Source organism: Metopolophium dirhodum, chromosome 1 (genome assembly GCF_019925205.1).
Source record: "Metopolophium dirhodum isolate CAU chromosome 1, ASM1992520v1, whole genome shotgun sequence".
Taxonomy (NCBI): domain Eukaryota; kingdom Metazoa; phylum Arthropoda; class Insecta; order Hemiptera; family Aphididae; genus Metopolophium; species Metopolophium dirhodum.
Genome location: NC_083560.1, coordinates 140,359,085 through 140,377,442, shown reverse-complemented (window position 1 = coordinate 140,377,442; position 18,358 = coordinate 140,359,085). Strand labels below are relative to the sequence as shown.

Here is an 18,358-nt window from a genome sequence, read left to right as displayed (position 1 = left end):
GAAATCTAATAATATTTTTGTCGTAATCATTTATTATTATACTACTGATTATAAATAAAAAAAAAAAATAAAAATCGGAGTGAGTACCATTTTAGGTATTCAATGCCTATTATATCATAAATTCCTACTCCCGATTATGTTATGGCCACGTGCATGTGCGTATATCGACTTAAAATAGACTATAATATGAAGTTTTCCCTGTAAACTGATAAATATCATTATATCACAATATTGTCGGGACAACAGCAGTGAAGGCTTTATTATCATCGCCATCCTAGTGTGATTTTGATCAATTTATTTTGTCTTGTTTGTAAAAAAACTCGTACATAAAATACTAAATAAAACATGAATCGTGATCAAATTATGGCTGCTCTAAGTTCTGATGAAGATGTGTCTGATAATTCATTTGTTGACGATTCAGATGCAGATCCTGATTTCAATTTAAATCTTTCGGTAAGATATTTTAGAAATTATATCCCCCATAAATTATTGTTGTATAGTAGGTAGGTGTTAAGAATTGTTTTTATTGTATGCGTAGGATGATAGTGATTTAGAGTATGTTGATGTTTCTGATTCGAGTGACGATGATACCTCTATTATACCCATTATTCAAACACCAACTCAAACTGAACCAAATTGGGGTCCTGTGAGTGAAAATGTTAGCTGTCCAGTTTTCAATGAACAAAATGAAACGTTTGGAATAAATCCAGATTTATTTGATACTTTAATTGATGGAACGCCATTTGATTTTTTTTCCTTGTTCGTGGATAACGAAATTTTAAGTATATTAGTTAATGAAACTAATAGATACGGAAATAATTTGTGTTCACTTCTTTTACGTCCTAAATCTAGATTGAAAAAATGGACAGAAGTTAATATTGATGAAATGAAAACATTTTTAGGTATAGTTATGTGGATGGGGTTAACTCCGCAACCGAGTTTGGCATCATATTGGAGTAAAAGTTATTTATATCATTCTGAAATCCCAAAATACATGACCAGAAATCGCTTTGAAATTATTTTAAGAACATTTCACTGTTCAAACAATGCAGAATGCCCTCCAGGTGAATTCGTAATTTGGTAGATTTATTGGTGATGAAATTTAAAATGTGGAACGTACCTTCTGAAAATATGTGTATTGATGAATCTGTAATTCCTTTCGTTGGACGATTATCATTTCGTCAATTTATAAAAAATAAACGACATCGATACGGAATAAAAGTATTTAAATTGTGTCTTAATGATGGCTATACAATCGGCTTTAAAATGTATGCGGGCCAAGAGTCAGTACCTGGTGTAGGTGTTTCCACTAAAATAGTAATGGAGTTGGCCGAGGACTATTTAGATAAAGGGAGAACAATGTATACTGATAACTGGTACACGTCAGTAACTCTTGCTAATCAACTTCTTAATCGGTCAACGAATTTGGTGAGGACATTACGTTCAAATAGAAAATTTAATCCAGTATCGGTTGTAAAAGCAAAATTAAAAAAAGGAGAAATTATGTCAAGTCAAAGTCAAAATAATATAGTTGTTCTTAAATGGAAAGATAAGCGGGACGTATTAATGCTATCAACCAAACATAAAAATAATACGGTAGTAGTGAATAATAAACGAGGAAAACAAGTTGTAAAACCTCAAATGGTGATTGATTATAACAAAGCAAAAGGGTATGTTGATATTTGTGATTTAAGAAGCTCATATCATTCACCACTTCGGAGGTCCTTGAAATGGTATCGAAAAGTCATGTTTGAAATCTTATTGAATACATGTTTATTAAATGCGATGTCTTTGTGTACTGCTGTAACTTCAAAAAAAATTAGTGTAACTCAATTTCGTAAAAGTATAATTCATAGTTTGATTAAAAAAATCGAAGTTCAACCAAGTGAAGAGAAACATATTCTTATCAATGCGCAACGAGGAAAATGTTATATCTGTTACAAAGAAATGGCTGAACAAGGTGGAAGACAACATGCTCAAAAGATTACACGTAGAGTTCAGACTAAATGTACCAAGTGTTTAAAATATTTTTGTCTAGAATGTTTTTTTAAGACCCATTCATGTAAATTATTGTAAAATCCAATTAAATTTAAATTAAACTTTGCTATTAACATCATTTTATAGAATTTTTTCTGTACTTTTCATTTCAATGGCTAAATTGAGTACCAAATACGGTCTTCAATAGTTTAACACATGTTAAAAGTGAGTACCAATTTTGGCATTCAATGCCTGAGAAATAAGTTAAGTGAATACCAGGATTGGTACTCAAAGCGTGAATGACAAATAACTTAAAAATAGTATGGCGTAGATAACAAAACTAATGAGTACCAATAATGGTCTTCATGGCAGTCAACTTGTTAATTTCCGTAATATTATACATACGCGATAACGCGTCGACATTGGTGTTTAACTTGCCCATTTTGTATACTATCTCATATTCGTATTCCTCCAATTGTAGTCTCCACCTTGCCAATCGGGATAATGGGTCTTTAAAATTAAATAGCCATGACAAAGGCCTATGGTTCGTAATAATTGTAAATTTTCTACCATATAAATACGGTCGAAATGTTTTTACGCCGAATATAATTGCCAAACATTCCAGTTCCGTTGCCGAATAATTACATTCCGCCCTATTTAAAGTTCTAGAACTGTAAGCTATTGGTAAATCCGATCCTATTTTACCTTGAGATAATATTGCACCTAGCGCCCTACCGCTAGCGTCTGTCGTTAGTATAAATTGTTTTGTAAAATCCGGATATTGTAGAATTGGTTCTGAACACAATATTTCTTTTAACCCGCGATAACTCGCACTGTTAGAAATAATCTAACATTCAACTTATTTTTAGAATAACAATAATCGATTAAATGATAAATAGTTCTCCTTCCATCAATGCTTTATCTATATCACTATAGAACTAATGATATCATAATGGAAGATAAGGTAACATTATTTGACAATTGTTTTCAGTTTAAAGTTGACGGTAAGCAAATTGTTAGTAGTAATCTAACGCGCGAGTGATCACGACACCCGAGTTATTAGTAATAATCTAACGCGCGAGTGATCACGACACCCGACTTGTTAGTAATATTCTAACACGTGAGTGTTTACTCGGTGATTTTTGTATGTGTGTAAAATTCAAATTAACATTTTCAAACTAATATCATTATTTTTAGTGTCGAGTGTCATTTTATGATATTGTTTTCTTTGTAATTGTTTACTGTAATAATGAACAACGATAAAATTACAAATAAAGTAATAGAATGGTTGCAAGAAGATGAAGATACAAACATCAGTGACCTGAACTCAGAAACAGATACAGAATCTGAGCATTCAAATCATGACACTGAATCAGAACAGTCAGGTAATAGCGATTCTGATAATACACATACCCCGGCTTCAAATAATTTACTGAATATCCCTTGTTATGTTGGAAAAGATGGTACGAAATGGCTAATGCATAAGCCACAAACTACAAAAACTGCTCGTCAAAATATAATTACAAAATTACCGGGAGTGAAAGGTGCAGCTAAAAATTCAAAAACAATTTTAGACTGTTGGAAAATATTTTTTCCCGATAATATAATTATTTATATTGTCGAATGTACAAATCAACAACTTAATTTAATTCGTTCTAATTATACACGAGGTGAAAGAGACTGTCCACCAACAAATTTTGAAGAAATTTTAGCATTTTTTGGGTTATTATATTTGGCTGGTGTAAAGAAGGCTCAGCATTTGAACACCGATGAATTATGGTCTACCGACGGTACAGCTCCTGAATTTTTCTCGGCAACTATGTCTAAAAGACGTTTTCATACTCTCGTACAAGCAATTCGTTTTGATGATCGTAATAGTAGATTAGAGCGAAAAAAGACTGACAACCTAGCGCCAATCAGATATATTTTTGACCAGTTTTTAAAATCATGCATAGAAAGTTACACAATAAGTGAATACGCTACTATCGATGAAATGTTAGAAGCATTTCGTGGGAGGTGTAAATTTAGGCAATATATAGCCAACAAACCCGCTAAATATGGCATCAAAATATACGCTCTTGTTGATGCTAGAACATTTTATACTTCCAACATGGAAATATACGCTGGAAAACAGCCCCCAGGTCCATTTCAAAAAGATAATAGTGCAGCTTGTGTAGTGAAACGTCTAATAGAACCAATTGATAAATCCGGGCGAAATATTACAATGGATAATTATTTTACATCTGTACCTCTCGCCAACGAATTATATGCAAACCACCGGCTTACTATTGTAGGAACATTACGGAAAAAACAAAAGAGAGATTCCACCAGAGTTTACTAATATAAAATCACGTCCATTACAAAGTACAATGTTTGCATATGGACAACATACAAACAACAGTCTTCTTTGCTCGTATGTTCCTAAAAAAAATAAAAATGTTTTAATGTTATCAACAATGCATCGTGATGATTATATTGACCCAGATTCGGGTGATTTGAAAAAGCCAGAAGTAATAACTTTCTACAATTTGACCAAAGGTGGAGTTGATGTAGTAGATCGACTAAAAAGTGAATATTCAGTTACAAGAATAAGTAACCGTTGGCCATTTACAATTTTTTGTAGTCTGTTGAATATTGGAGCAATAAATTCACAAATAATTTATAAAACGAATACGAATGATATATTTACTAGAAGACAATTTCTTACAGACTTATGCAAAATATTAACAAAACCCCATTTGTTAAAACGTGCAACAATACCTAGTCTTGGATTATCAATTCGCCAGAAAATACAAAATATTACAGGATTTCAAGCAGCACCAAAGGAAAACACTCCTCAAGGAAAGCCACGATGTACATACTGTCCAATACGTAAAAATAGATTCACACAGCATCAATGTAGCCTTTGCTCCAAACCAATTTGCAAGGAACATACTGCATCAACTAACCTAATTTGCCTCATTTGTAATAATCCTCAAGATTCAGATGATTAATATTATTTCAATTTTTTGCATGTATACATAAATTTAGGGTTTTAATTTATCAGTTAGTACTTTTTTTTTTCAAATTAAATATAAAAATGTAAAATGTATTGTAAGAATGTATACATTAAGTAAACCTATTTACTCATTTGTAATTCATTTTAATTATTAATATAATTAAAAGTTTTTGATATTAGTACATTATTAACGTTTTTTTTTAATGTATTTCAATAACAGCTTTAAAACACCTAAAGTGGTAAAATTAAAGTGGCACAAGTATCTCATATATATTGTCTTTTGTAAATAATGCAATAAATATAAATTGTATAAAAAGGAATTTGTGTTTTGATGAAATTCAATAAACTAATTGAGTGTTAGAAAAAATCTAACACGCGAGCAATTGCGTAAAAGACAACGCGCGAGTGATCCTGGGTTAATTTATCGAAAGCTTTCTGACAGTCTTCGTCCCAATTAAACTTTACGTCTTTTCTTAATAATTTCACTATTGGATTAGCAATAGCACTATAGTTTTCTATGAATTTTCTATAATACCCACCAAGTCCTAAAAAACTTTTTATTTGTTTAACATTTTTAGGAACCGGAAAATCTTTTACAGATTTAACTTTTGCTTGGTCCGGTTTGATTCCTTCGTCACTAATTACATGACCTAAAAATAAACATTCCCGTTGTAAAAAACTACATTTGTCCGGTTCTATTTTTAGATTGTGTATACGTAATCTCTCGAATACGTTTATTAATTTTTCATTGTGGTCTTGTAAATTTTTAGCATACACTATTATGTCATCCAGGTATACTAAACACTTCATTCCTATTAACCCTGATCACACGTTTGTCATCATTTTTTGAAATGTCGCCAGAGCTGAACTTAGACCCATAACTAATCGTTTAAATTGATAATGCCCTTGTCCCGTTGAAAATGCCGTAAGTTCTTTTGATTCTTGAGCCAAAGGTACCTGGAAATATCCTGATTTCAAATCTATCAAACTGAACAGTTGACATTGTCCTAATTGGTCTAATATTTCCGTTATATTTGGTAATGGGTGAAATTCATTTAAAGTTACTTCATTAAGTGCCCTAAAATCGATAACTATTCTGAATTTTTATTTCCCCGAGGCGTCCTCCTTCTTTTTGACTAATATTAATGGTGCGTTAAACGGACTCATTGATCTTTCTATGATTTCATCTTGCATCATTTGACCTATTTGTTTTTCTATCTCCGGTTGTTGTGAAAACGGTAAACGATATGGTTTTTTATAAATCGGTTTCAAATCCTTAGGAACTTTTATTACGTGTTCTGCTGCCATAGTACACGTAAGATTATCCCCTTCTAAATAGAAAATGTCCGCGTAATGTTCACATATTTTTACTATCGAATTATATTCGTGAACTTGAAGATGATCAGTACGTATCAACGCCCTGACCCGACGCGAGCGTTCAGTGTCAATTGTGTTTATACACCGTACGCTATCTGTCAAAACATCCGTGTCGTATGAAATATTACGCGCTTGACCTACATTTATTTCCTGCGTCATTTCTGATATATTTAATATGCTTATAGTAATTTTGTTGCTTTTGACTATATTGTAAATATTCGCGCAATATACGCCCGGTATTAATTCTTGCTTATTAATTAAAATATTTTTATTATTCATTTCTGTATCGGGTATATCGATTTGTACTATTGTCTCTGAGCGCGGTTTTAATGTAAAACAGATGTCACTATCGCTTCCGGTTTTATTATTATTTATTGTTAGCGTGTTATTAGCGACGTCTATTACTGCATGATTATCTATTAGAAATTTATTACCAATAATTCCGTCTGCCAGAATCGGAAAAATATTGTTTACAACATAAAATTGTGTTTCGAATGCTTCATTATTAATTATTAATTCTATTTCTGTTTTTCCTATTGTAGAAACTATTTTTTCATTGATGCCTTTCAAATAAATTTTTTCGTTTTCGTTAATTTCAGTGTTTCCTTTTAATGCATTAATTTTAATTATATTTAGATCCGCTCCAGTGTCGACTAATAATTTAATTTGATTCTTATTAAAACTGGGTGATCTTAAAGTAATGTGGTTGTCTATTAATTTTGCTGTGATGTGGAAAATCCTGTGTGTGGGTCTTGAACTATTTCTTGGACCAATCTGACTCCCACTGGTGATGGTCCGTTGGCGTTTCCCGACGTGCTTCTTTCGTTTTTCTGTTTTGTATAACAGTTTGAAATTTCATGACCTATCTTATTGCAGTAACTGCAAAGTACGCGCTGAGTATTGTTATTGTCCCTACGAACATTATTGCTGTTGCTCGCATGGCGCGTTCCGTTTACACGATTATTGTTATACGTATTTTGTTGCGCATTAGGTCGATTGCTCCAGCAATCTCGTGCTATGTGATTAGATCTACCACAAGTGTAGCATCCGGTGCCTCGGTTAATATTATTTTGTTGTACATTATTGCCATTGAAATTCCGTCCATAGCTGTTTCCGCCTCGATAACCGCCGCGATTAACCATGTGTGAGCCATATCCACTCTGATTGTTATTCCCATAATTATTGCGGTTGTTGTGGTTAACATATCTGTTGTTATGCCCGTTGAAATTATTATTTCTATTGCTTTGATTTGAATTACTGTTTCCTCCACGATTAACTGCGTTATTTGTATTACCACCATTTTGTCGTTTTTCCTCGTTATTGACGTCTGCCTGTTTTCCATTACCAATTTGTCTCTGCAATTCGTCCATTTCTACTTTTGACTCATATTCGAGCATCTCATCGATCGCCGTTTTGAAACATTGTTCCAATGTACTGGGATTTCGACTTTTCAGTACTGTATATAGGTGATGAGGTAACCCTGTCATAAATATGATCATTGCCTGTTTCTTTGTTTGTTTTTTCACTATATCTGCCTCGGCCTGAGCTAGAACTACCGTACTTGCCACGCAGAGTTTATAATATAACTCTTCGATTTTACTAGCGAATTTTGCCACACTTTCTCCCTCGGCCATACGTGCCGTGTTTAAAGCTATTGATAGGGCCCTCTCCGATACTTTTTGTTCGAATGCCCCTTCTAATATTGTTTTTATTGCTCCCCATGTTTCTAAATTTCGATATTTTGTTACTTCTAACGCATTTCCTGTTAACTTAGAAGTAATTATTTTTAATAATATCGGTGTATCTGCTTCCGTTGTCTCCTTAATTGCGATTTAACAAATATTTATAAATTCGGCTACGTCCTTTTTGCCCGTGAAAATAGGTATCATAGCAATTGCTTTATCTAAATCCGTTTTACTCATTTTTTTCTTAACCACTGACTCTAACTGCACGTGAATTACGCTTGAGTCTGACCTAGTACCTCAACGACCTACGGTTTGTTTTCATGGCGCGGTACCTATCTGTTCTGTTAAACTATGTGTTCTTACTAACTTTTCTTTACTAGTTTTTTCAGTTTTAACTATGTGTTTCCTAGTTTGTTCTAAAAATTCTTTCTTTACAGCGTCTTTTAAAATTGCCTATTTTAATTCTTTCCTAGGTTTATATTTTTCAAATTTTATTGAACTGTCCGCAGAACTAGTGTCAATATCTGAACTATCGGATTCTGACATATATTTATCTAAACATTACATATATATAATTTTTAATAAATTATATCTACTAAATTTATTAATATCCTATCCGCGTGAGTAATTACCAACAGTATTTACTCTACATGTATATACTATTATTGATTTATAAACTAATAATACGTAACTACCGTCACCAAAATTAATAATACGTAAAAATTATTACTTATAAAATAACTATCATGCACAAATAATAAAAAGAAATTACATAAACGCGCGTCGTACGTTGGATATGGATGAGTGCCTATCTAATAACACGTAAAACGTTCGACCGCCTATGTTACGCGTGTTAAATTTCGATATGGTATCCCCTCACCCGTTTCCATCGCAATGTTCCGCGATGTTTTTATCCGTACGCGCTCGTACTAATATTATAACAAAAAAATCCCCGGTTAATTACTCCGTAAATCCCTCCAATAATATTCGACTTCCTATCCCTTATTTTTCTTATTACTAATTTTTTCCTAAATGATTTAATTTCCTAATTTACGCGCTTTACCATTTAATCTTCTAAACACTAACAATTTTTTTTTTTTTTTTTTAATAATTATTCTATCAACTTATTCTTAGTAACGTTATACTATTTCTTATCCTAGGGGGGCCCCCCTATAATTAATCTCCTTTTTTCTTTCAAAACTTTTCAAAATTTGACGTCAATTACTTTAACAAGGTCATCTACTGCGTTTTAATTCAAAATCTATTTTCTTCAATATATATCAATTAACTTCTTTCAACAATTATATTCTATATTTCAATTCAAAATTCAATATTTCACTTTAATCAATTATTCTCATATATAATTCAAAAATGCTACGCGCGTGCATCAATTTCCTAGATCAGCCTATCGCCGTCTACTTTAATTTATTAGATCAGTCCCCGCTGTCTATCACAAAATACCATAAAATACTTAGGTCAGTCCCTGCTGCCTATCACAAAAAAAAATCTTAGATCGGTCCTTGCCGTCTATTTACCATAAAAATCCTAGATCAGTCTACAGCTGTCTATCATAAAATACGTATATAGTTCTTCCCAAGCTTGTTTCCTATTTTTTTTTCTTTATCTATTTTTATTCGAATATTTTTCCCTAATATTTTACACCACCACCAAGTATAAAATAAACGCTGATATATATGTATCAACGTGAGACGTGCACTTCAAGCTATACAATTTTAATTTAATTATCTATCTTCACTTAATTAATATACTCACAACAACGTTGTTGCCACTGCTGTGTTCATTTTCCTTGATTGTCTGCTGGCCCATCTTGAATTGTTCGTTGATTCCGGAGTCGCCTTGGTTGATCAGACCTTAACTGTTACCTCCGTGGAGCTGCTGACGTGGTGTAGCCGCTGCGTTGGTACTGGATCTCCGAAGTTGAATGTAGCCGCCTTGACTGCTAGACTCGCCTTTGGAAATTTAAATCCGCCGCTTCGACTGCTCGCCTCGTCTTTAACTCCTTGAACCTCCTTTTTCGACTGCGCCAGTGTAATATACTCGGGAGCTTGGTACCTACTATCGTAGTACTAATAGTAGATAAGTGGCTGCCAAGATATTATAGATGCAGGTTGCAGACACTTTATTTGATGTTGAAGTCGTGGTTGTTGAATAAATAAAAGACAGTTGTTGTTTATTGTGAATTTTATTATATTGTTCGATAATTTCCTAAGTCCAAAATAATGTTGTACAGAGTGGCGTGAAGGTGCTTGCACTAATGGGTGGTAGTACACGTCTCAAAACAGGCCGATTCGGGCTCCCTTATATATGAAGTTCCCCGTACCCCTTGCCTATAGATACTGTATCTCGGCTCACGGATGTGATTTGTGTGAACATCGTTCCAGCCCACGCCTTTTATGACTTCCAGTATAATTCTGTGTATTCGATTTGAGATAATCATTTTAATATTTTTTATATTGAATATCGTCACGTACAGCGTTGTACTAAAAATAATCATTCTACTATTTCATATTTTTATATTTTGTACATTGTGGTATACAGAGCAATTATATTGTTCAGTGCGTTTCTTAAACAAGAACTAATAATGTAATATTATTTACTAAACAGAAAGAACCCTTATTTCCGTTTCTATTATCTATTATTTTCCGATATATGCCGAATTACAGTATCTAAATTATAGTATAGTATAATTATGTACCTGTGGGATTTGTTTTATTATTAAGTAGTAACTTGCTTACTACAGTAACTTATTCGCTGATAGCGAGTGGATCGACGATAAATGGTCGGTGATAAGGGCATACCGCTTCGGCGGTATTCTGTAGAAGGCGGGAATGTTTGAAAACCATGTTTGCGTGTGTATCAATGAACAGGTCACAATTACACGTCAAAATATTATAACTTTTAGATTCTTGTAACTTTCAAGATAACTTTTCGTATAGTGTACGACGCACGTATAAAACTAACTAATAATTAGCAAAACCCGAATTACATGACATGATACTTTTATTTACATTGCAGTGCCGATTGTTTAAATTTAGCAATAACTTTTAGCTGTAAAGTCCCAGAAGTAAGAAAATGTATGGGTACTATACAAAGTGTAAGTACTTTTTTCGGTTATCCAAAAAGGCAAAGTATTTTGCAATTATCAATAGTAGAAATATTTCCACAGACTAATCGTTTTAAACTAAAAAATGTATGTGCAACTCGATGGGTCGATCGCCATGATGCATATTATTTGAAGAACCTCAACCAGCCATTTTACATGCACTAGATAAAATAACACTTTGGCCAGATTCTGACACTTCTAGTTCTGCAAGTCATCTACTTACTGCGATAAGACAGTTAAAATTTCAAACAGCTTTACCTATTTTAGTGAAAATACTTTCCATAAGTTTTCCTCTCAGCCGATATCTTCAAACAGTAAATCTTGATCTAAAAACTGCACTAGAAGCTGCATCTAATGTTCAAAATACTATTCAGGAAATTAGAGAAAATTGTGATGTAGAGTTTCAACAATTATTTTTATCTGTGATAACATTGTGTGAAAAATTTGATATTACGGTTAGTTTGCCACGTCAATGTAAATCATATAATTCAGAATATTTTTTGAGAGTCTCAGTATTCATACCTTTTATAGATAATTTTCTAGATCAATTGAACGATAGATTTATATCACACTGGATTGTCTTGAATAATTTTGATTGTATTTTACCCAAGATAGAAATGAAAATATCTGAAGAGATTAAAGGTAAATTCAAACAATTAGTAGAAACATATCAAGATATAGTTGATGAATGTACCGATTCAAATCTAAATGATAATTTATTAAACGGAGAATTAGATTTGTGGTACACTAAATATTCAACTTTAACATCTGCTGAACTCAAGAACAAAAATGCTATTGAAGTATACTTCCAAACCTGTCCAGATGTTTATCCATTAATATCTAAGCTTCTTCAAATATTTATTACACTTCCAGTATCTACTGCCACAGGAGAACGATCGTTTTCAACACTCCGTCGTTTGAAAACTTATTTGAGAAATTCTTCTGGACAAATACGTTTAAATGGTTTAGCCTTACTTAATATTCATCGTGATATTAACGTGGATATTAATGATGTTTTAGATGAACTTGCTAAAAAATCAAAACGAAAATTGAATATAAATTTATAGTTTGAAAAAAAAAATATTTACATGTTTCAACTTGTTATAGTCAGCGTTATAAAATAGTTATACACTTATAAAATATTTAATGTATGATGATTTATTATAATAAAAACACACAATTCAATAAAATGTTATATGTTACACTTTTATTAACCCCCCCCCCCAAAAAAAAAATTCTGGATACGCCACTGATCCTATGGCATTATTATGACCATATGAAAATTTTTTGCAAAAATAAAAAAAGAATGATGGTCAAAAGTGTAAGGTGTAATGCTGTGTTCAAATGAATAATAAAAATATAAAATATCGATATAATTAATTAATTAATCAGCCGTGCGATTTCGTTACCCGTATGGGTTCCTGCCTTGACTCTTGTTATTGTCGCCGTTCCAAGACGATGAACTGCGCCAACGTCCGACAAACCGTTTTTAAACATCCGACTGCCGTCCGTCGCTGTGTTAAATTTTTTTTTGTTTTAAACAGAAAAAACAACGGACAACACGTGAGTATATTTTGTATTATTAATTTAATTTTTTGCTTTCTAAAACTTTAGATTGTTTTTTGACACGTCCAACGCGGATCGTATTCATGAATTAATATTTAAACTTAGGAGTTAGGGGCTTAGTTTTTTGTAAGCACCTGCTCACGCTTTCCGGCAAAGTAGTTGAAAAATTAATACTATGTCTACGTTACACAGGTCGGAGAGAAAAAACAAATATATTATATATTGCGCTAACATCCTCTAAATGTTTCGTCTTTTTTCTTTTTAGAATGAATAAGGCCAAGACCGGCAACACCGGAATGGCGGGTGTCACCGACCACCGTCGGTGGGCAAAAGGCGTCGAAACGTCGTAAGTACATAGGCGATAGATACATTTAAATGTTTACTTTTAACTAACGCCTACATCGTGTTTCAGGATGTTATCGATGCAACCGCATCGGCCATACAATCCGGCAATGCCTCGGTGAGTGTGTACATATTATAAAAATAAAAATAAAATTAATAATGTTTGTTATTTTTATAGCCCCCCACACACCTAGGATACGTTTTAGTGTGACATCTGCCTGTAGTAGGCAAATATCCCTAGTGACAAGGCCACCGCGGAGTCTTTCTGAAAGGTCGAGGACACCGGCCCTTGAAAGAACTTCTGCTGCCCACCCGGTTTCTCCCGCCACCACCGAGTCATTCGTAAGTAAATATTAAAAAATATTTAAAAATAATCCTAATAGTGCTAAATAAATACAAAATTATAGGACATGAATGAAAGTGGACCACCCCACCCGTGGTATTGGAGAGAACACTGTAAGTTGTAAATTGGAGAATTCCTTTTAATGCCATGTTTAATTTATGTATTGTTTTAAATGCTAATTGTATAATATGAGTTATATAATTTGTAGATGTCTGATGAATCCTATCAATCGGCGGTGACGGTGATGGCTAATATGTCTATATGAAAACTGTAAGTTGTCAATTGGATAATTTTTTTTAATGCAATTATTATAACAATATTTTTTTCCTTTAATATTTTTCAGATGAATAAAAACTTTTTTTTTCACGTCTTGTTTTTTTTTCTTATAATATAATAATCTTGGTTAACACATCGTTATGGTATAATAATATACATAGCCTTTTTATGGTACCTATTGATAATTGTAATTGAAAAAATGTAAGTAGTGAGTTGCTTTGCAATATTTTTTTTATTCTTTTATAGACGTTGCAAATTATTTACAAATTACCAGAAATGCACAGTGATGATAGGTAAAATAAAATGTTACAAATACAGTAGTATTAGCTTATAGTATTGAATTGTGCTGAATAGTAGTATAATAGGTAGGTAGTTAACCCAACTTTAAAAAGTAAAAAAGTGATAATACAATGAAAAGGTTACATATGACAGTAAAAATAATAAAAATCTACCAACAGATATTTAGACTATTATTTAAAGTATTCATCACAAATTGTGTTTAAAAGTCATTTATGTAGACATAATAAAAACATATCTATATTTGATGATGATGATACTTACAATAATAAGTAACAAAACATATAAAAATGTTAAAAAGTAAAAACCTATTAATGTAAACTTACATAATATCACTAATTCATAAAAACAAATGCAATCACAGTATCCAAATACAATCCAATAAGTTTTATAAATATAGACATAAATAGCAAATTGCGTTTGAAAGTTATTGATATAGACATAATAGTAAAAACATCTTAATAAAATATTAAATATAGTTAACTATATGTTACAAAGTAAAAACAAATGTAAAAAGTTGCATAATAATATGTGTAAAATAAATCAATAATAGTTATACTATACAGTTATAGACATAACAGTAAAAACCTATTATGTTATATATGTAATTATATTACATTATATGTAATAAAGTAAAAAACAAAAGTAAAAAGTTCCATAATAGCATAGTATAATAAATATTATACAAATAAATACAATCATAGTATAAGATTGTGAATACTAATATTAATATTATATTATATACTAATACTAATATTTTATTAACAGATATTTGGATTATTAATAAAAGTTATTCGCTCAAATATACAAGTTATTGGCATAGACATAATAGTAAAAACATATTATATTATATTACACTTACAAATAATTTTAATAACAACAATACTTGTACATGACTTGATCATTGAGCGTCACCTAAACTTGATAATCGAGCGTCAACTAGACTTACACTATTGCATTACAGAACTTCCCTGTACACAATGTTCTTGGTGACAAATCGCCCGCTTTCATCGGCGTATATGCCGACTCTCACGGACTGTGCGTTTCTCACTCTCGAAAACGCTACGTACAGCTGCCCGTGAGTGAACGGGGGCAAGGGCGCCCATAGTAAAATTCTCAAGGGGGGGACAACATTTTAATTTATCAATCTATTTATAAATAGGAATGACCACGAGGTAGGAAGGGGTTTACAATTTTACACTATACTATTACATTATATACATCAAACTGGAGGATTATAAAACAATCATTATTTAACGAATTAACCATAAAATTAATTTATTGAAATTTTTATTTAATTAATAATACCAATTCGACACTTAAAACATTAATTATATTTATTAAAATATTAATTTACAAATAAAAGTTGTAAATTTCTTTTTTTAACACCAAATATATTTATTACTTGTTCTATATATTCATCCTTTTTATCATCAATTTTTTCCCTATGTACGCTTATCATACATAAGCCATCAAGTCTATCTTCACTCATTGTAGATCTCGTCCATGTCTTTACTCTCCTTAGTGTACTGAATGATCGTTCTACAGTGCATGTCGTAGGTGGCAATGTAATATATATCATTATACCTTCCTTGACAGCAGGAAAAAATTCACACTCCTTTAACAATTTTTTATGATCTACTATTGTATCATTTATAAATGATTCTGATTTTAATTGCCAATAATCATACCAAATTAAACCATTAACTTTTATATTAGGTATTTTAAAATGATTTTCAATATCTTGAAGTATGTTAATAAATTCATTTTTTTGTAGTTTAACCATTTCATTTGGAAGCAACCAACATAATTTAAATTGAGTCTCGTTGTTTTCATTAAATCGATTATTTAACGAGCTAATAATAGAGTCTAAATATGGTATATACATAGATACTCTGTAATAATCTTCAATAGAATCATTTGATGAACAGTTATGATTTGATCGTTGACTCTGATGATTTGTTCTTCGAGGTATTTTAAGTTCAAAATCTAAGCTATTCGCTGATTTAGTGATTTCCTCAAAAATTGTATTAAAATATTCTATGCTGTTTTCTCTATGTTTAATTAGTATGCCAAGAAGTTCAGTTTTAACAAATGTATGAACAGAATGGAGATTAACACTTGTGCCTTGTAATTTGGTCACAATTGGTTCTAGAACAGAAGAATAATAAGCAATTACTTTTAAACTAATCAAAAAAGTACAGTTTGATGTGGCTGATGAAAGTTGGAATGCACGATTTCTTGTAACAGCATTTGCTTCTGAACTAATAGATAATTTTTCAAGAATAGTTTTAATTTCAATGAAATTTTTATCAAATAGCCGTATACATTTGTATTTTTCTGACCAACGTGTCTCACAAAATAATGGAATATTTGGAATAAGTTTTCTTCTCAAGATACTTTCTCTAAAAAACTTGATTATTTCCTTTACAGTACCAATAGTATTTCTGATTTCAGGAATTGAATTTTGATCGTTAACTACTAAATTTAGCTTATGTGAAGCACAATGAAAATAACAAGCAGTTGGATACTTTTTTCGTATAATTGCCTGTACACCATTTTCTTTACCACTCATGGTTGAACAACCATCAAACCCTAGGCCAACAAGTTTCAACATATTTAAACCATATTTTTCTGTTGCTTCTAATATACTTCTTGATACACCTTCTGCATTTAAAACATGTATTTCACTAAATCCAATAAATTCCTCATGCACTACATAATTATTATCAATATATCTTACACCAATAGATAACTGTTCCTTTCCTGCAATATCTGCTGTTTCATCAGCCAGTTTAGAAAATGCAACTGAATTATTGACTTGGGAAACAACATCATTACGAATTACTTGACCACAAACTTAAATAATTTGATTTTGAATTCTATGTGACACATATTTGGATTTCCCAGAGGCCGTTTCAAAATGGTTCGATAAAATATTATCACCTGAATCAATCCGAAATTTCAATAAATCAACAAAATTACCTTTATCAGCAGTGTGTCCTCTAAGGGCAATATCATGTTGTCCACAAAACAATATTGATTTTATGATTGGTCTCAATTTTTTTCTATTATCTTCAACTTCTTTATGTACTGTAGAATTAATTTGTTCCACGACATTTATTTTTTTGGAATTCATACTGTCTAAAAACAATTTTGCTGTAACTTTTGAATCATTATGCCACTATGTTTTTTCATGTTTTTTTGACGCTTCAATAATCTGATAGAATTTTGTAAAAGGTGTAATAATAAAAGAACCTTGTTTACCTCTGTGCACATTAGGTTTGAATAAAATGCAAAATTTACAAAAAACCCCTTTATGTTTAGGTGAATAAATCATCCAGTCATACATTTCTAAGTACTTCAAATTAAATGCACGTTTAGAATTTGATGCCATGTCATTTTTAAAATTATAATTTATAGTTGGTTTGTATGGATTAATTAGTAAACTGTACTTTTTGTCTTCTGGAATTGGATGAATATCAATAAAATCTCCAACATCTGATGAATCAAATATACTGTTAGTATCGTTACTTACACCTAAAAAGTAATTAAACTAACATAATTATATAGAAACATTGAAAAAATAAAATAAAATGTTTAATAAATATTCAATCTTACACATAATATGATTTAATAAAAATATTTCAATGAATAAAATAAATCCTATACTTACAATGTGTTGATACTACTTCAGATATGTCTGAATCGGTTATGATGCTGACACATATACTACTATTAGTATACTACTATATACTATTAGTAGACGTAACTTGTGTATTACCTATATAAATATAATAATTTATATAATATAGAATATAGCCTCGACGCCTCGTTATTTTTATGTATACACATAAATTAAAATTAATAATTATTCAATTCATTGTATTTGTATATTTATTATTTATATGCATGGTTAAAAAAAATTAAAAGTCTAATATGTAATTAAATATTAATAAAACATATTTTAAATAATACGATATACAATAAATAAAATAACTTCCTTTTATGAATAAAACATTTGTTTTACTCACATGGTGTTGACACATCGACTACAGAAATGGCTAGGTTATTAATATTTTCTTCTACAATTTTCTTGTCAGTTTTTGTAGTTTTGGTTTTAAAAAAGTCTATAATTTTTGATTTTTTACCGTTTTTTTCATCATCTAAAAAATAGAACATAAGTAAATAAATAAGTAGTAAATTAAACCACAAATCGTATACTATTTGGCATTTAATTATATACTTTCCAATTATTAAGTATTGATTAATAATAAATAATAAATGATAATGAAATCTATGTTATTAATTACTATTAAAATGTATAATCTATCTAGTTCCGTCTAACGACTAAGATCTAGATTCCTTTTGTA

The 18,358-nt window shown here is 31.0% G+C and overlaps 1 protein-coding gene across 1 annotated transcript; it reads left to right on the top strand.

Moving 5' to 3' along the window:
• The first annotated feature begins 1,266 nt into the window (after window positions 1-1,266).
• On the top strand, window positions 1,267-2,076 carry LOC132932843 (piggyBac transposable element-derived protein 4-like). Its single transcript, XM_060999196.1, has one exon. It carries the CDS (start codon window positions 1,267-1,269, stop codon window positions 2,074-2,076), a length of 810 nt encoding a protein of 269 aa, XP_060855179.1.
• The last annotated feature ends 16,282 nt before the right edge of the window (window positions 2,077-18,358 follow it).